Source organism: Jaculus jaculus, chromosome 18, assembly GCF_020740685.1.
Source record: "Jaculus jaculus isolate mJacJac1 chromosome 18, mJacJac1.mat.Y.cur, whole genome shotgun sequence".
In the NCBI taxonomy this organism is placed as follows: domain Eukaryota; kingdom Metazoa; phylum Chordata; class Mammalia; order Rodentia; family Dipodidae; genus Jaculus; species Jaculus jaculus.
In genome coordinates, this window is record NC_059119.1 from 27,756,227 (window position 1) to 27,776,664 (window position 20,438).

The window sequence follows — 20,438 nt, forward strand, 5'->3', positions numbered from 1 at the left end:
AGGGTGTGAATTTAGCACTCCATGAAGGATGTTGCATTTAGAGTAGGGAAAGAGAAGGCTCTGGATTCGATTCAGAAACCTAAATAGAAGTGACTTGTGTGACCTAATTGTGAAAACACAGGAGCAATGAGAACCATCATAGCAGCTCCCCTTGTCAAGCTCCTGTCATATGATGGGGAGAGGAGTGTCTTCTTTCCATCTGCTCAACATGCTACCAGGAAGGTGACCTCCCAGTTCCCACGAGAGAAACAGACTCACGGGGATGATGTACATTGTTCCTAATGTCATAACCAGATGGACTCTCATGCCCTGGCCTTCTCCCAAGTCATGCTAAACACAGCTGTAATCAGCATGTAATCACATGTAGTGTCCTCCGTGGTTATATGATAATGCCAGGGTCCTGCGAGGAAATCTGGTCACAAATCCTGCTTACCCCAAGTCTGAGACTCAAGTGGTACAGGACAGAGCAAAGAACATGAGATGGAAGGATCAGCACATCATCCCTTGGGGAAGACAGCTGACATTTTCCTTGTATTTAAAATAAAAATAATGCCAGTACCAGGAGTATTACAGGGTCAGTGAGGCATGGAAATTACCCATAGAGAATGGGGTTTATATATGCAGATGTGTGTGTGCGTGTGTGTGTGTGTGTGTAGATTAGTATACATAAATCAATACATTAGTTTGCTATTAATGTGTTGATATTAGCTGCTCAACAAGTATATGTTGGAGGACAGCATAGTATAGTTTCTTTAAACATAGATGCACAAACATGCACATACACTCATTACTTTCATTCAGACTCATTAGCAGCCAGGGAAAGGCACAAGCTCACATACTGATTGATTTAATTAATTTGGCTCTTCAGTTATTCAAACCTAAGGATGTTTAGCAGGGAGGGGAATGCCATTCCATGATGCCATGGTCCTGGGCAGTCTGTTCATGAAGTCCATTACCATTGTCCTTGTACAATGTTGCAAGCATCTGTTCACTTTCTTCCACATCCTCCTTGAAAGCTGAGAAGGGGACTTATAATTGACCTAAAAGCCAGGCTGCCCAACTGCGACCTGCCTAATGGAAGCACAGGCCAGGAGACCTTCTGTGGGAAATTATAATTCAATTTACAGTAGACCTTCAGGGCTGCTCAGAATGGGCTGTGACTTGTCTGTGCCCTGACCTCCAGTGTAGACCAGATGCCTCAACGGCAGCCTAACCAGGTAGAAATTCATTACGTTCAAGTGTGTGCCCAGGAGACTGAGCTCCTCTCTCGGTGGAGGGTAGAGGAAAATGCATTGACTGCTGACCCGCTTCAAGAAGGGTCAGTGCCCTGACATCCGACAGGAACAGCGATCTTGAGGCCAGCATTCCAGATGTGCCGGGGCTGGCCCCTGAGGCAATTCTGATGCCCCAGTGAAAGGCCTTGGTGTTGCCGCCTCCCATCTGGACTCCCACCCGCCCCGTGGATCTGGCCCAGGCAGCAGCAGTGCCTGAGAAAGCCGTCTAGTGACAGTGTACACGAGGGTTCGACACGGCTTTCATGGGATGCCTGAATTCAGACACAAACCTGCGTTTGCAAGCTGCCTGCCATAGCTTGCAAGATCTCCCAGCCCCCAAAAGCACTGGTGGCCTGAGGTAGCCCGGGTGACAGGATGCCAGCCTGCCCATTTACCTCCGGCAAGCCCCTCAAACCTGCCTCAAAGGAAGATAATATTGGGGCTGGAGAGATGGCTTAGTGGTTAAGCACTTGCCTATGAAGCCTAAAGACCCTGGTTCAAGGCTCGATTCCCCAGGACCCACGTTAGCCAGATGCACAAGGGGGCGCACGCGTCTGGAGTTCGTTTGCAGAGGCTGGAAGCCCTGGCGCACCCATTCTCTCTCTCCATCTGCCTCTTTCTCTCTCTGTCTCTCTCAAATAAATAAATAAAATTTTAAAAAATGGAAGATAATATTATTCTTTCCCTAAACAGCTACTGCTGTCATTCTCACTTAAAGGGTGGCGAAAACCACCATGATATACAACCAGAGCTTTACACTAGGGGCTGAACTATGACATACACACCAAGTTAAGAGCAGGGTGCTCGCTGTGAAAACCCAGACTTCCACATTTTTCAGTCTCTTTTGCAGCTGCAGAGCTCACTGCTCCACACAAGGCCATCTGCAGAAATCCTAGAGGAGTCACTTTCAATCAGGACGTGGGTGACAATAAGAATGTCCTCCTTGTCATGTATCCAGTCATGCCTAATAAGAAGTTAGAGTAGATTGCTGCCTTTCAAGGGTACATGCAATTTCAGGGCATATTGATCCGTGCCACTGCATTGACTATTTGCAAACCATGACCGTGGGGAAGAGCCCCATAAAATACTGACGTGGAGTTTGTGTTCTGTGTTCATGATATTAGTGCACTGCTGAGAACAGAGGAGGCTCTTCAGTTTCTGAGATCAACTCGAAACGTACCTTTTGACTGAGAAATGACTAAGTCGATGTTGTCGGGAGAATTCTGGATCATTCTCACAGCCATGTTGAAAGTGAAGCCCTCCAGGCCGATGTGATTCAAGGCTAGTATCTGCCCCCCTGGTGAAAGAAAATGTTTCCGTGACTCCAGCAAGGAAATAAGAAAGGGCGGTGACTTGAAACAGTTCTCTGGCGATTTAACATAAAAATGTACCTGGTTTGATCTTCTTAGCTCTTTCTGCTGGTCCCCCGGGTATAAGAGAAGCTATAAAGATTCCAGGATTTGCTTGACCTATATCTTCTCCCTCGCTAATGACAAAACCTGCAATCCAAGTTAGTATTGAATAATAAGATGATGCTGAATGACTTTGCAGCTCAGAGAGGGAAGGCTACCAAGTGGCACAGCTACCAAGTGGCACTGCTGATATCCAGATCTGACTGTAATGATTAGGCAGGGTCTGCTCCCTTCACAACCATTGCTAAGGCTAGAAATACAGCCTGCCAATGCAAGCTGGCTTTTGCCCCAGAAGATAATCAAAGGTAGGAAAGATAAGTTTTAATCAAACCCCCTATCTTGGGAACTTTTGCTTACATAGTTTTAAAATGTGATCATCAATTAATTTAGAAAGATTAGCTCTCTCCAAATCACTAAGAACCCCCTCACCCTGGAGAAGTGTTGGACCCCAAACTCCAGTTGCTCTTTGGGAGCACCACAAGGGAGGAAAAAGCAGAACTAATTGCTGGAAAAGGCAAGCTAGGAGAGAGGGGGCAGGAAAGGGGAGAATGGCACACCCCTCCCCGCTCTGCTGAGCGGAGAGAGTGGCGTAACCCTCGGCTCCGGAAGCCCTCTTACCGAAACCACGGTGGGGATCGCGCTCCAATGTCACACACACAAGTTCTTGGCCTGGCTCTTCTGTGAAGCTCTTTCTTCTGCTATTCTGTGACCCTAGAGGTGGAATCAAAGCACCATATTGTCACCTCATCCCAAATTTAAAAAAAGGAAAGAAGAGAATCATCACACACATGCACACACTCCTGAAAGCAAACATTGTTCTAATAATCCTCCAGTAGCCCTGGGAGTGAGTAACTGAGCATGCACTTCCAGTGAACCCCACTGGGCCAGTGTGGGTCAAGCTTGGACTGTAAGAGCACAGGACATGGCAGGGTGGACCATGGTGTCTGTTTCTGGTTGGTGCTAAGGGTAGAACCCAAGGCCATATACATGGTAAGTATACTGAGTTAAAACTCCAGCCCGGGCTGGAGGGATGGCTTAGCAGTTAAAGGCACTTGCATGCAAAGCCTGACTGCCCAGATTTGATTCCACAATATCCATGTAAAGCCAGATGCACAAAGTGATACACATCTGGGGTTTGTTTGCAGTGGCTAGAGGCCTTGATGATCCATTCTTTCTCTCTCTCTATCATCTATCTATCATCTCTCTCTCTCTCTAAATAACTAAATAAAATATTTTTAGAGATGACAAAGAGAGAGAGAGAATTGGTGCACCAGGGCCTCAGCCACTGTAATCGAACTCCAGACACTTGCACCACCCGGTGGGCATGTGCAACCTTGTGCTTGCCTCACCTTTGTGTTTCTGGCTAACATGGGATCTGGAGAGTTGAACATGGGTCCTTAGGTTTAGCAGGCAAGCGCCTTAACCGCTAAGCCTCCTCTCCATCCCACAAATAAAATATATTTTTTTAAAACTCCAACACACTTATTTGTCTGGAGACATGACCTCTAGGTAGCTCATGCTGGCCCTGAACTCACTATGAATCCAGCAGGGTCTTTCAATTCTTTTTTTTTTTTTTGGTTTTCCGAGGTTGGGTCTCACTCTGGTCCAGGCTGACCTGCAATTAACTCTGTCATCTCAGGGTGGCTTTGAACTCATGGCAATCCTCCTACCTCTGCCTCCCCAGTGCTGGGATTAAAGGCGTGCGCCACCAAGCCCGGCTCAATTCTTGATCTTCCTGCCCCTGTGTCCCACACCCTGGGATTATAGGACTGTGACACAATGCCCACCTAACATTTTTTTTTTCCCTGCATTAGTCTTGAAACAAAATGAAAAATGCAAGGATATGTTTATTGGCAATGACAACCAAAACTAAAACATAAAGATGAGATAGCAAAATCTTCCTTCTTTGGTCTTGCTATTGCTTAAATCTTGAATGTCTCCCAAAGATCACTTGTTTGAAGCTTGATTGTGGGCCAGGTGTGGTGGTGCACACCTTTAACCTCAGCACTTGGGAGGCAGAGGTAGGAGGACTGTCATGAGTTCAACGCTAGCCTGAGAGTACATAGTGAATTCCAAATCAGCCTTGGCTAGAGAGAGACCCTACCTTGAAAAACCAAAGAAAAAGCAAAAAAATAAAAAAGGCTTTATTGCCATTCTGTGGCACTCCTGAGAGGAGGTCAAACCTTTAAAAGGCAGAGCCTAGGGTCTGGAGAGAATGCTAAGTGGTTAAAGACTCGATGCTCAAGCCAGAATACTAGAGTTTGACCCCAGACCCCATGTTACAAAAAAGCCAGGGGCTGTGATAGGGTTTTGTAAGCTCAGCATGCTAATGCTGATGTTGACTGATGACGATATAGGAGGCAGAGATAGAAGAATTTGCCAGAAGCTCCTGGCAAGCCCAGCAAAGAACAGCACAGAGAAAATCTAGAGTGAGAAACTCTGCCTCAAAAGAGGTGGACACATGAGGAAAAGTTGTCCTCTGACCTCCACACACGTGCTGTGGTACACACACACACACGCATACACACACACACACACACACAAATAAATAAATAAATCATTTAAAAAGAGGTAGAGCCTAGCAGTGGGTAGAAGTTAGGTCACTAGAGGTGTGGCCTTAAAAGGCATGTTAAGATAGCAGTGTTTTTTCTTTCTCTCGCCTTCTCTCTCCTCTCCTCCCTCTTCTCTCTCCCCTCCTCTCTCCTCTCTGCTTCCTTGCTGCCCTGACCACCTCCACCACACAGCTACTATGACGCACTGTGCCACGACAGGCCCCAAGCAATAGGGTCCAGCAATCATCAACCTAGACCTTTGAAGCCTCCAAAAACATGACCTACAATAAATCTTTTTTTTTTTCCCCCAAGTTTATTTCTCCCAGGCATGTTTTACAATAATGGAAAGCTAACACAAGCCTCTAGTCATGACAGGTGACAGGAGCTGTCAGCCAACCTGGATCCTAAGCTTGCGACTGGAAGACAACCGAAGCAGGCCCCTCAAGTCATTCCTAGGGAAGTGGAATCCTGGGGTGGGGCACTCCAATTCTTGTCACAGTGCTGCTGGGGAAAAGCCCCCCCGATGACCCACCACTGCAATCATTTCACATGTCTTCTCTCCTCAGAGCCTGGCAAACAGCTTAGTTCACTGCCTGGCTGTATCCTGACCTGGCTCATCAGCTACCAATATTTTCCCTAGTATCAAATCTCTTGTTTTTTACTTATGACTGGGAACTTGCTGGGAGAAGCATGCTACCCTCCCCATAGATTCTTTCTGAACAGCGTTGGGGAGATCTGCTGGGCCTGTGAGAAAAAGCATGACTGGAATCATGTATTTTTCTGAACACACCATCCATGGCAGGCACTCCTCCCATTGGACCACAGTGTTGGGAAGCATTTCACCAAACCCTTACCTTTCAATATCCGTGTCCCAACCAAGGTCAAACGCTGACTGGGAGTGCTCATCCCAAGCCTGAGAAGTTCGCAAGATAATTTTTAAAACGAAAAGATGGTCCACTTGGTTGGGGAAGCAAACTGAAGTGGTGGCAAATGACTGAGAAGAAATGTCACATATAAGGCGTCCCTTACTCTAAGTCTGGTCCATACCTGTGTACACGTTCTGAACAGATGACCCAGAGAGATCACAGGTTGTTGGCTTTGGGAGCAAACTTAGGGTGTCCAGCTGCTCCCGGCCAGTGCAAGGGCTGTGGGGAAAGGTGACAAGGTAAGATCGGATGCTCCTTGAAGGCAAATTTCTTGGCCACTTATTAGTGTGGGTGGGTGATGCCTGATACATCAGCCTTGTGCCCAGACACCCAGCAGCCCCACAGATCAAGTCCATCGTGGCTCATCTGGTTAGGAGGTCACCAACAGGAATGGCTTTTGGGTCTCTGTGGCCCAGAAGGCTTGCTTCAGTCATTAGAACCTCTGAAGGACCTCCCACTGTCCACCGTGGCTCTTATATGCAATGCCTCTCGAGGATTTTCCTGTTCCTGGGGCTAGGAAAGCGTTGAAACCAAGTCATGTTTGTGAAGTGTTGACTCTGTTTGTGAGGTTGTAATGTTTTGCTGTTTATTGCTTTTATCTGAATCCCCTTAGCAGGGCCAGGCATGCCCAGGCACCCTACATATGCTTCACCCATTGTAAGCAGACACCTACCAGCCTGGAGTGGGAAGGCATATGCAGGCACTAAACTGGCCAAATAGGATTTAGACATGGTTTATTCCCCAAAGGCTCAAGGCTCCATGTGCTGAAAGCTTGGTACTGAGTAAAATGATAATGGGAGATGGTGGCACCTTTAAGCGATAGAGCCTAGTAGGAAATGGGTAGGTCACTGGGGACACCACTCTTGGAAGGGAGCAGTCAGTTTCTATGGGTCCCCATTAGTTCTTTGAGAGGGTGTTGACAGTGCAAGGCCCTGTCTCTGGGCTTGTGTCTCCTCCCCGTGAGGTCTGGTCCACATGCACCCCCTCCATGATACCATCGTCCCATGAGGTAAAGTAGTCAGGGAGCCCCCATTAGAGGTAGACCCATGCTATTCAGATTTCCCATTTTCAAACTCTTTTTTTCCCTTATAAGGTACCCTGCCTTGTTATTTCTTTAATCCTCACAGAACAGATGAATTCAAGCAGTATTCGAGTAAGCAAAGACTCTTCTTAGCACTAGGAGAATGATGGATCGAGCGGGTCCCCTGCCTTGTTCCCAGGCACAGCTCACACAGAGGTAGGCCGCATTCAGAGAGCAGTAGAGTGCAAGAATTAAGAACAGGGGCTGGGGGGCTGGAGAGATGGCTTAGCAGTTAAGCGTTTGCCTATGAAGCCTAAGGACCGCGGTTCGAGGCTCGGCTCCCCAGGTCCCACGTTAGCCAGATGCACAAGGGGGCGCACGCGTCTGGAGTTCGTTTGCAGAGGCTGGAAGCCCTGGCGCGCCCATTCTCTCTCTCTCCCTCTATCTGTCTTTCTCTCTGTGTCTGTCGCTCTCAAATAAATAAATAAAAATTTTTTAAAAAGGTAAAAAAAAAAAAAAGAAAAGAACAGGGGCTGGGGAGATTGCTCAGCAGTTAAAGCCACTTGCCTGCAAAGCATGCCAGCCAAGGTTCGATTCCCGAATATCCACATAGAGCCAGATGGACAAAGTAACATACGTGTCTGGAGTTCATTTGCAACAGCAAGAGGCCCTGGTCAATTCTCATATTCATTCTCTCTCTCTCTCTCTCTCTCTCTCTCTCTCTCATAAGGAAATAAAATTTTTTTTTTAGTAAGCCGGGCATGGTGGCGCACACCTTTAATCCCAGCACTCGGGAGGCAGAGGTAGGAGGATCGCCGTGAGTTCAAGGCCACCCTGAGACTACATAGTGAATTCCAGGTCAGCCTGGGCTAGAGAGAGACCATACCTCTAAAAACAAACAAACAAAATTAAAGAAGTAAGGAAAGACACAAAGCTGCCCCTGCTCAGAGCTATGGAAAAAAAGACACCATTGGGTACAGGGTGGCCAACCACTTAGGCACACTCATTTCAGTCCGTCCCCGACACCAATGAGGCCACGCCCTCCCTCCACCGTACTGCTTGGGCATCTGGAAAGCAGCTAGAGATGGGTAGTTACCGTGTACTCTCACTGTCCGGGAGCACGGAGGCAACACCTGGCACCACTCAGAGAGCAACACGGGACTGATGGGGGACGGGAGCATGACGGGAAGCACAGGCAGCTCAAAGCGGTTCTTTCCTCGCAGGGAGGAGCCTCACTCTGCCTTTTGGTCCTATTTGCTCCTTGTATCTTGCAGCAAGTCCCATCCAAATCGATTAGGAACCCACTCTGGGTCATGCTGGGGTTTGCAAGCAACCAAGGATGGTGAAAGGGCAAGTCAGATGTGGACCAGGCCTCGAAGAACCCCAGGGGCGTCTGCTTTTCGAGCTCACTAAAGCGCCCAGAGGCTGAGTCATCCAGGCTCAAAGAAAGGAGAAATCCTAGCATTCTGGGGACCTGAGAGAGCTTTGGGTGGCCTTTGAAGAAAAATCTGTCCCAGGCTACTGCGGTTCATGTGGCCTGGGCCATCCAGAGGAACAGTCCTCAACTGGTCAAGGTCATTTACTGTCAGTCACAAAAGGAAAAATGGTCCGAGAGCCTACTTATCGTACAAGGTTATCTAAAGGAGTCCCATTCCCAGACAGAAAAGAGAATGGTGGGTGCCGGGGCTGGAGTGGGGGGTAAGTAAGTGTTCAATGCAGCGAGAGTTTCAGCTTGGGAAGAAGAAGGGTTCCGTGAAGGGTGGTGGGAGGGGGCACAACAAGGTGGGGATACTGAATATCACTGCCTTAGACCCCTCCAAGTGGTTATGATGGTACCTTTTATGGTTTGTGTCTTTTACCATAATGATAGAGGTTGTCTTTTTTAATGCAAACCTTTTAAAATTCACTGACTGAACACCTCCACATTCTGGCCGCCGAGCTGAGGATATAACTGGCTTGCTGCTATTCTTGGGGCTTTCAGGGTTTAGCGGAGCATGTGCTTGCGGGGGGTGGGCAGGCACAGGGAGGGCACTGTCCTAAACATAGTCAGCAGTGTGGAGGAGCCACCCCTTTTCCGGAACAGCCAGGAGGGGCTTCAGAGAAGCGATGCCAGGGACATCTCTGTTCTAAGGAGTGCTGAGTAAATAATTGCCAGGAATGACTTTGGCAGTGGGTGCTCCCTTCTCCTCATTGACAAGATCAGAGGCCGTCCCACCATCTTGACACATGCCTCAAGTATCAAGCCATCAACATGCCATACAATCCTGCCTGGTCACCTCTATCCATCTGTGACCAGCAAGAGTCAGGGACTTGTCTGTCTTGCTGACGCTGAATCCAGCACCTTGCTGAGGCAGGTATCCAGCAGGTGCTTAACTAGTGAATGAACAACACTTAAAGACTTTATGTCACATTCCCCCATCCAGCCCTCCACAATCCTCACTCCCAAGGAGCCACAGCGCTGTGTTTACACCTGTCTTGAGCATCTAACCCATCCTCACCCCCATACAAGGAGGTGTGTGTTCCTACCATCTCCCCTAAAGCCCAGGGAAAGAACTTCAGTATCAGGACTCTTACCACAGACGCGGCTCGGGCCTGGAGCTCATAGCACACTTTAATTGCCTCTGCCGCCCAGCAGAGCTCCTGTTACTGCTAACACACTGTGGGATGAAGAGGAAACTGAGTCGTGTGCATGTGAACGAGCTTGCTCAGGACCACACAGTTCGAGACAGCTCGGCAGGAACTCCCACGGTGCCGGGATCGCCCCACGGGAGAGTCTGAAAGGGACTCACAGCTGCATCAACGTTGAGCCAGCCCCAGTTGAGTGTATCGCCCATGTCCCCAAGAGCATCAGTGTACAGCGACACTGTCACAAGCCTTGATCCACCTCAAACTTCAACCACAGCCTTAGTGGGAAGAACACGGGCACACAGGCTCAGCTGGTTAAAGGTGCTTGCTTGCAAAGCCTGCTGGCCCAGGTTCAGTTCCCCAGCACCCACATAAAGCAAGATGCACAAAATGGTGCATACATCTGGAAGTTTGTCTGCAGTGGCAAAGGCCTGGCACACTCTTATTCATATTTCTTCTCTCTCTCTCTTTATCTGTCTCTCTCTCTCTCTCTCTCTCTCTCTCTCACACACACACACACACACACACACACTTATCCTCACACAAATAAATAAATATTTTAAAAGTAACAGACATAAGTATGAGATAGAGAAGCCACAGAATTTGTGGAAGAGTCTGACTCAGCTTCCTGTTGGAGGACAGGCAATGCTGCAAAGTCCTCACTGTGTGTGACTACCACAGGACATTCTTCTAACCACGAAGTTGTCACGTGGGAAAGAAGATGGCTGCTGTTTGACGCCACTGTGCTTTGGGGTAGTTTTTGCTAGACAGCAGCAGAGGCTCAGAATAGGTTTTTGTTTTTGTTTTTGTTTTTTTGCTTCCGCACTGTTACTTTTGTTTGAGTGTTCAGTGCATCGTGAGGCACATTTACATCAGCAGACTTCAGGCAAATGATTTTCTAAGAATCACTTTAAGACATACATGCATATGCAATTCAGTTCAAATGAATCGTCCATAGCCTCCTGCAAAAGCAGATGTATTACTCCACTCCTCCCCCTCAAAAATAAAAGAAAAAAGGCTCCCTCAGCAACTGTCCTGGTGGTGCACTGCCTGGGAATCTGTGCTATTTATATAACTTGCTATGCAAATGTAATCCAAGTTCTAGGCTCTCTTTAAATCTACGGATCATTGTTCTAGAATGGTGTTGCATGTGTAAGCTCACTGTTTTCACGTGCAAAGTCAAATGGCAACCATCCCATCCTCAGTGAAGGTAGCACGGTGTTGGGGTTAGGAGTACAGTCCCCAGGGCCAGCTATTGTGCTTGAGTCCCAGTCCTCCAGTTTCCCCCCACCTGAAAAGTGATTTAAAAGCGGGAGGCGGGGCTGGAGAGATGGCTTAGCAGTTAAGACACTTTCCTGCAAAGCCTAAGAACTCATGTTCAAATCTCCAGGTCCCACGTAAGCCAGACGCACAGTGACGCAAGTGCACAATGTCACACATGCCCACAAGGGGACGCATGCATCTGGAGTTCATTCACAGCTGCTGAAGACCCTGGCGTGCCCATTCTCTCCCTCCCTCTCTCTCTCTCTCTCTCTCTCAAAATATTAAAAAATACTTCACAGACTTTAATTTGGTTGATGTGAACACATGCCAAGATCAGGACCTGGTTTAGAATAGGACAAAAATACACTTCCTGGCATTTACTTATTTTCTCTCTTTGGTTTCCCATTACCACCTAGTTCTTTCTCTAGCAAAAGGGTAGGAGGGTGGGATTTTATCCTATGACACTTAGCCTACACTGACCCTAGACTGAGGTGACAGTGACCCAGTAAACAAATGTTCTTGGGTATCTGACATCCTTTAAACAAGCACTTTGGGTACAGATGGCTTCAGTGGACCCAGTGGTCTGGGTTCAAAGGAAAGATGAATCCCACCTGCCTCCAAGTCCCTCTGTCCCGGTCTCATTGCCACCTTCCACGTTGAAGTTCTCCAAGGATGTGCTCAGTGGACCTCCCACAGCATTCTGTGGCCTGGGTACACACAACTCGTTTTCTGAGCATGACAATCTCTGAATCCAAGTGAGAGGTTTGGCCCGGGCTGGGGGCGCAGAACTCAAGTTGGTTATCTGCACAAACTTATTGTGGTCTGAATTGGAGAGAAAAACAAACAAACAAGCAAACAAACAAACAAAAACGAGAAAGTTATACAAAGTGAGTCTGGTTCCATTGCTCCTGGGCAACAATACACACTCACACCTGGCTCTCTTCTCCCAGCTGTTTTTCTGCACTAAGAGACCTGCCACTTTGCTCCCTGCTAACTTAGACAATTCTTCCGAATGCAGGTCCTCCTATATAATAGCACTTGCTAAAAGCCACTTCAGAACCCTAGAAGAGAAGAGACAAGACGGTCTCTAACCTTATAGGGAATGGGCTAGAAACCAGAGTCTGTACCCATAAGTACCACCCAAGACATCTCTGGGGACGTTATACTCCAGCAGGCCCTGGCTGCATGAGTTGCTACACCCCATCCTACCCCCACTCCCGCAGTTCTGTCCTCACAAATATCCCTAGAATGAATGAGACTTCAAACCACCTGGGCTTCCAACATCGGGCTCTGCCCTGTGAAGAAACATCATCTTTCATCTCTTCATGGCTTACTTTGCCCTGGTAACAATACTCCTTCTAAAAAGCCTGAAATATTAGCAGGGGTCAGACGTGTGGGACCCTCAGCTTTGACACTTCCCTTTCTCCTGTCTCAGAAGGCTTAATAAATGACTCTAGGGAAGTCCTGAAACTGAGATCATGGTTGAAAGGAACAATTCATTCCATTATTTATTTGACCATTAAAAAATGAGATTTGATCAATAGATCTCTTAAGTTAACAAAGCTCTGTCCAAAGCTGAGTTTTTATTTTTACTTTGGTGTTTTTTTGTGGGTTTTTTTTTTTTATTTTGAGGTAGGGTCTCACTCTAGCCCAGACTTACCTGGAATTCACTATGGAGTCTCAGGCTGGCCTTGAACTCATGGCAATCCTCCCACCTCTGCCTCCCAAGTGCTGGGATTAAAGGCATGTGCCACCACACCCAGCTTGGTGTTTTATTTTTTTAAATATATTTATTTACTTATTTGAGAGAAAGAGAGAGAGAAAGGGAGAGAATGGGCACACCAGGGCCTCCAGCTACTGGAAATGAACTCCAGATGCATGTGCCACCTTGTGCATCTGGCTTATGTGGGTCCTAGAGAGTCAAACCAGGATCCTTTGGCTTTGCAGGCAAATGTCTTAACCGCTAAACCATCTCTCCAGCCCCATTGGACTTTTTTTTATTAAATTTTTTTGTTTATTTTATTTATTTATTTGACAGCAACAGACAGAGAGAGAGAAGTAGAGAGAGAAAGAATGGGCACACCAGGGCTTCCAGCCACTGCAAACAAACTCCAGACACATGTTCCCCCTTGTGCCTCTGGTTAACGTGGGTCCTGGGGAATTGAGCCTCGAACCGAGGTCCTTAGGCATCACAGGCAAGCGCTTAACCGCTAAGCCATCTCTCCAGCCTGGATTTTTTTTTTTTTTTTTGAGTTAGGGTCTCATGTAACCCAGGCTGGCCTGGAACTTGCTATATAGCCAAGGATAGCCTTGAACTTCTGACCCTCCTACTTCCAACTTTCAAGTGCTGGAATTGTAGGCATGCACCACCATGTCCAGCCTGCATTTATATTTTGACAATGGAAAATGGCTGTCTTAGGTCCTTTGCTCTCTTCTAAACCCAGGAAGGAAAGACCTGCATGCATAGTGTTCATGGCTTTGTCACTTGTACTCTTTCTCTGTGTGTGTACATGTATACATGGTGTCTGTGTGTGTGTGCGCGTGTGTGTGTGTGTATGTGTGTATGTGCATTTTATTGTCTGGATGTTTGTGTATTCAAGGTGATATGTGTATCTGGTATGATCAATGTGTGTGGTTGAGATGTGCTTACATGGTATGTGGTTCTTCATCTATACGTGTGTGTGGTGTGTGAGAGTACAGTATGCATGTGTGGTATGGCTATGGGAAGTGCTGATATATGTATACAGTGTGTGTTTCTGATATGCGTGCGTGTGGTGTGTGAGAGTGTGGTATGCTGTGTGGAGGTGGGATAGGAGTCTGTTGTGATGGCAGTGAATTATGGGAGTGCACGCAATGAGGCACGGTTGAAGGAACTCTGCCTGGAGGGAGTGTGGGTACTTATTTTCTTGTGCAGATCCTTTCTTTCCTACCACAGTGCTAGAGTGTTGCCAGTGCTCCCCCAGCCCTGAAAAGAGCTTGCTTATAAAATCTACTTGAGGTAGGGAAATGGCTTAGTGGTTAAGGCGTTTTCCTGAGAAGCCTAAGGACCCTGGTTCGATTCCCTAGGACCCACGTTAGCCAGATGCACAAGGGGGCGGACATGTCTGGAGTTTGTTTGCAGTGGCTGGAAGCCCTGGCACGCCCAGTCTCTCTTTCTCTCTATCTCTCTATCTCGCTGTCTCAAATAAGCAAATAAATAAATAAAACATGTAAAATCTACTTGTTGAGAAGTTTGGAGTATAAAAAGATTGTGTTCTCATCCCTCCCGTAGGATGGGCAAGAAAGCACGGAGGGAAGGAAGAAATCTAAATATGATCTGCAGCCTTTGCACAGGCTGTGTCTATGTGTGTGTGTTTAATTTTTTATTATTTATTTATTTATTTGAGAGAAAGAGAGAGAGAGAAAAGTCAGAGACAGAGAGAGAGAAAGAGAATGGGCACGCCAGGGCCTCTGGCCACTATAAACAAACCCCACAGGCTTGCACCCGGGTCCGTTGGTTTTGCAGGCAAACGCCTTAACCACTAAGCCATCTCTCCAGCCCATACATTCCAGTCCTAGTCCAAAACTTGGGCGTCTTCAGAAACAAGGCAAGGCCAGCAGCCAGCATAGGCTCAGCGAGTCCTATGTGACGGGCACCGAGGGAAGCCCATCATCTACTTTTCCGCATTCAATCATCTCCAGCGCTGTCTGGGTAGATACCACACCCGTTTTCCAGGTGAGGAAACTTGAAGCTCTCACAGGTCATTGGCTCCTGCTCCAAAGACTAGTTATTGGTACACCAGATTCCACACTCACGTCTGCTGGCTCAATGGTCCACACTGGACAGTGGGAGTACCAAACACGCCAAGCCACGGACAGCAGCAATGGAGATGCGCTGGGGCACTCCCACCCTTCCCATCACCAGGGCCTAAAGGGACAGTGACCATTTTTGGGTCCTGAAAGGCCCAGGAGTGAGGTGCAGTGGAACTTCCTGAGCCTAGCTGAAGTTTGGCAACCTGTCTCTGGCCAGCTAGGACTCAGCAAGACACCTAATGGCTTCTTGCCTGCCACCTCTGCATGGCGATTATAATTACCATTTCAATAGTTACAGCTTACTATTGGCCCTTACCTCGCCCCCGCCCCGTCCTAAAATCCCCGCCTTTGTCCCCAACATGATATAGGCAACTGCTCATAGCAATAAAGCGAGTTTTTTGTGAGTTCCTGCTTCGAAAAGACTCCCGACTCAGTGTGGTTTTTCTCCGGTGGCCAGGAGAGGTTTCTGAGTCGTCCGAGGCTCATCTTCCTCCTCAACCCCTAGGGAGGAGCCCGGCAGACCATGATAGATATCAACACCCACGTCATGGGGAATGTTCCAGGCAGAAGTGGTGGCGGACAGTCTCAGCAAAGAGTAGTTCAGTGGTCTGAAGCGAGACTGCAGAGAGACTGGGGCTCCAGGGGGCAGTTTCCCCTTATAGAAGGGGCCTCAGTACTTGTGGTGGGGCAAAGGCAGAAGGGCAGAAGAGTGAGAGCCCCAGGTGCCTCCGTTCGGGGAGGAGCTGTGTCCCCAGCAGGGAGCTAGAGTGTTGGGCTGGGGCTGGGGAAAGCTCAGTGCACAGGCCACAAGGCAAGGTCAGGAAGGGAGATCAACGGTGCAAAGATGCATTACCAGGCCTCAGCTTCATGAGGTTCCCCCAGTCCACCAATAGTGTGGGAAGATTTGTGGCTAGGCAGGAAAGCGAAGAGTGAGTCTTTGAGGAATAGAGGGAATGGCTGCCAAGGACATCCCAAAGCCACGGGCATGCCAAGGAGAGAAGACAGTGCCTGTCCGCTGGCTGTGGGTGACTCACAACATAATGATGGCACCGGTGAAGTAGCTTGACAATTATCTGCACCTGCTGGGATGCTGAGGGCTCAAGTCCATGTGAGTTGCGATGTCCCACACACCCAGGAGCACGTGGAGTCAGGGCCACAAGGAGGTCACCGGGGCAAGATCCTGGATAGCCCACTGCACAAAGGCAGGCCTGTGAGCCCAGGCTGGGGAGAGGGCCCAGAGCATCCCTGTAGCCCAGACCCCAGCAGGAAGTCGGAGAAAAGGCCTGGCTCACTCAGCTGTGCTGACGGGTCCAGCCTGATTCAGTCCTGCAGCTTCACTTGGAGAAGCTCCATAACTCTTCTTTCTCCCCAGGGATCCAAGTCTAACTGTGAAGTAATGTGCTTGTCAAGAGAATTCACAGAAGTCTAGTGCCAGAAGGCGCTACATGGGCGACTGGGGGAAACGACCAATATCTGTCCAAGCAACTCATTGTCTAATCTAATTAGCAACAAATAACCTGATGTGATGCCCACACAAGTGCAATAGTGGCACACAGCCATGGTGAGGAACCAACTACTCTTGATTTGGCTAACTGATCCACTCAGTGGTACTAGACCCATAGCTGGAGCTGGGAAACAAGTCAGAACCATACCCAAACACAAGCCCACTCTACAATATTAAGCTATCATCAGTCATGGGGAACAAGAGGGCCTACACCTATCAATCTGTCTATCAAAAAAGTATGTGTTGTTTCAATTTTCTTGGTGCTAACTTACTCTCCGTTGAAGAATCTGCTTCTCTTTTTCAGATAGATGCAGATCCTATGGAGAGAGCTGCCCCAACATACCTCAAAAGGGGTCCAACTGAAACTAAGGACAATTGGTGAAACAAGCAAGGGTGCTGTTTTCCTGTGAACCGGATACCAGCACAAAGGGGAAGGAGACCAACGCAGAGAAAAATCAACTCCTACCAAATCAGAGAGCCAGAGCCTCAGATGCCCCCAACACCTCAGCACTGAAGCAGACCAAAAATGAACCCAACATGGCTCAGGGAAATTTTGCGGAAGAGGGGGCAGATAGAATGTCAGAGTCACATGTTGGGTCATGATTTGCAGAGACATTTAGCATACCAATAACTGGGGACTAACCCCACAGTGCACGACCCATTTACATCAACAAGGAGGGTCTGATGGGAGGGGGTAGATCATAGATGAGCCTAAACAATGGTACCAAACTGCCTATATTTGATGAAAAGAAAACTAATAAATCAAATTAAAAAAAAGAGAGAGAATTCACAGAAGGTGACTATGAAATGCTTGGTTTCTCAACTGTCAAAGAAATATGTAACAAAACACTTGGGGGGGGAGGTGCTAGAGCGATGGCTCGGCGGTTAAGGTACTTGCCTACAAAGCCCAGTGATACAGGTTCTATTCCCTAGTACCCATATAAAGCCAAAAGCACAAAGTGGCACATGTGGAATTCATTTGCAGCAGCTAGAGGTCCTGGTGTACCTATTCTCTCTGTCTGTCTCTCTTCTATCTTTCTACTTGCAAATAAATAAATAAGCAAATAAACAAAAACACTGGTGAGAAATCACTTTTGCCCATCAAATGAACACAGATAAACTCAATGACATCTATTCTCCGAGGATGCACACTACTTGGGAACACAGTGAAGGCTTTAAAAATGCCCTGGCTTAGTATCCAATAATAATACTCTGAGTTTAAAGAAATGACATAAGGGCCAAAATTTCTTTTCCTTCAATGTTGTTTATCACAATATCACTTGTAATGTTAAAAAAAACAGGGGGGCAAGGAGATGACTCCCTAGGTAAGAGAACTTGCCTCAGCATAGGGCCTACGTTCAATTCCCCAGTGCCCACATACACAGTGAGGCATGGAGACACAACATCCATATCCTCAGGCCTATAGAAAGACCCAAGAATCATCGAGACTTTCTCGTCAGCCAGTCTGACTGAAAACAGCAGCTCCAGACTTAGGGCAAGACCCTGTCTTGAGGAAACATGCGGAATAATGACAGAGGGGAATACTTGGTATTCTCTTCCAGCCTGTACATGGGTGTGCATGAGGCACACACATATAACATATATATATGCACTATACATATTCACACCACACCATACACATATCACACACACATACACACTACACACACCATACACATGCAAAAGAAAAAAAAAAAAACAATCACTGGGCTGTAGAAGATGGCTTAGTGGTTAAGGTATTTGCCTGCAAAGCTAAAGGACCCTGGTTCAATTCCCCAGGAGCCACATAAGCCAGGGTGCACAAGGAGGCACATACATCTGGAGTTCATTTGCAGTGGCTGGAGGCCTTGGCACGCCCATTCTCTCTGTCTCTTTCTCTACTTCTTTCTCTCTTTCTCTCAAATAAATAAATAAAATATATTTTAAAACAACTAAATATCAAATGAGGGAGTTATTCTGTAACTATATTTCCACACTAATTATTCATCTATCCATTCATTTATTTAAGAAGTATTAGACCTGGTGACACATACCTGTAACCCCAGCATTGGGGAAGCTGAGGCAGAGGTCATGAGATCAAGACCAGCCTGGGCTATATAACTGGACATACTCGAAATTAATTAATTGTTTTTTGAAAGCATATGTTAACCACTTCCTATTTGATACACTCCTGTTCAGTAATGGAGCTGGAAAGGATATGGGATACTGTTTCAGCCTTCAAGAAATCACCATCTTTCATAGATTGGAGACAGAGGGAATTAGAGAGGAGAAGACAGAGGTCTGCAAATGGAGCAGTGGTCTACTCCCCTTCAGAGAGAGTAGGCAGCCTGGGCAGCCGATCAGGAAAGGCGTCAAGGAAGAGGTTTTCTTGAACTGATCCAAGGAGATCCGGCTGATCTTGGTGGTCAAAGCCCAGAAGGGCTTAGGAACAGCATTAAAGACAGAAGCCACTGTGCACAGGACCCTAGAACCTGAGATAGGTGCCAGCAGCCAGCAAGGTGGCTTTCAGGACAGCTAGAAAGTAAGCGATGAGGGAGGGTCAGGGCCAGAAAGAAGCTTAGGTTGGGTCCAGATTGCAAAGGTCCAGTTGTGTCCTAACAACCTGGGGATTGTCTCTGACGGCAGTATACAGCAGTGGGCGAGCTGCCGAACGGAAGGTCATGACTGGATTTGTCCTCCTTGAAGGGCACTCGGAAGGCTCCCAGGACAGTGAGTCCCAGCATGAAGCCCACCAAGAACATGCGGAGACAGGTAGAGTGGGAAGAGAGGATGCTGAATCCCAGCTTCCTGCTGAGCGGGTGGTCCGTGGTCCCATCTGAACAGTGCAGAGACCATGGCAAAAGGAGGTGGCTAAAAGGAGAGGACAATTGTGGGAACTGAGCAGGGACAGGGGAAGGTGGCCATCTCTCTATTTCATGCAGCCATTGAAAACACTGTGCACAGGAAGCGTCTCACATGTAGATTCCTAAGAGGCAAGGGGAATTGGCTAAGTGGACCTTTTTCATGTATATGAATGCTACCTTCCTGAAATCTCCTAAAATGGTAGGATTTACAGTTTGAGAAAACAGTGGATTAACAGCAAATCGGCCTGGAAGGATTCATTTCCACTAGTGAGCTCAAGGCGCCTATAAATATTTCATGGTCACTGAAATCAGGCAATGAACACAATATTGATCGTGTTTCGCACACTATATCTCAGCCATAGCAGGTAAGTGACATGTAATTAATTTGCACTAATCACCTCCCGTTTCCTGGAAATGGCATGGAGAAGCCACAGCCCGTGGCTCCAGTGAAGTATTCATGTCTTTATTCTGCGGCTAACGGTGCGCTGCTGCGTAACTCCCTGGGGTTGGTTCTATACCTGAAAGCTTGGTGGTTTTGTTTTCCAGTCGATTCCAGGGCATGGACTGGCCCCTAATGCCCAGTGTCCCAGCTTCCATACTAGTTGGCCAGCCCAGAACCAAACCCCACAGGCAGAATCCATTGTCACCATTCACACAGTACACTGAAAGCTGGACGTCAAACTAGAAATGCGGCACACACTTGTCCCACTGGAGCAGGACACAAACCTGAGATGGTCCACGAGTTCAGAGAGGACACATGCTGTCTAAAATATATCGACACACCATGAGCTCCCCAGCCAGTCTTCTATTTGATCACTTCCCAGTGCTCACTGTGATAAATGATGCTACACGACACGGTGAGCGTCCATGAACATCAACTTCTGTGATTTCTTACTTCAGGACAGACATCTACAGGTCCAGTTATGGGACCAAAAGGACATAGACCTTCTTAAGGCTTTTAAAAATATAGATAAATTGATAGATGGTGGATAGATGATAGATAGATAACATAAAATAGATAAAGACAGATAGAGCCCCATGTGTGCTCTGGGAAGATTGTACTGCCCTCCCAGTGTTGTTTATTTTAGTCCTTACCAACCTGAGAGAAAAAAAAAATATATATATATACATACATATACATATACATATACATATACATATATATATATATACATATATATATATATATATATATATATATATATATATATATAATTTTATGATGG

At 47.3% G+C, this 20,438-nt stretch overlaps 1 protein-coding gene across 1 annotated transcript in view; it reads right to left on the bottom strand.

The window, feature by feature from the left end:
• The window catches only part of Frmpd2 (FERM and PDZ domain containing 2), a 138,493-nt gene that overhangs the window by 31,213 nt on the left and 86,842 nt on the right, over positions 1-20,438 (bottom strand). Inside the window, exons 15-19 of the mRNA XM_045137653.1 lie at positions 11,685-11,895; positions 6,286-6,383; positions 3,305-3,397; positions 2,666-2,773; positions 2,455-2,571 (exon numbers count right to left, since the gene is read on the bottom strand). Coding sequence (XP_044993588.1) covers positions 2,455-2,571; positions 2,666-2,773; positions 3,305-3,397; positions 6,286-6,383; positions 11,685-11,895 — 627 coding nt within the window. The remainder of the gene's footprint in view (positions 1-2,454; positions 2,572-2,665; positions 2,774-3,304; positions 3,398-6,285; positions 6,384-11,684; positions 11,896-20,438) is intronic.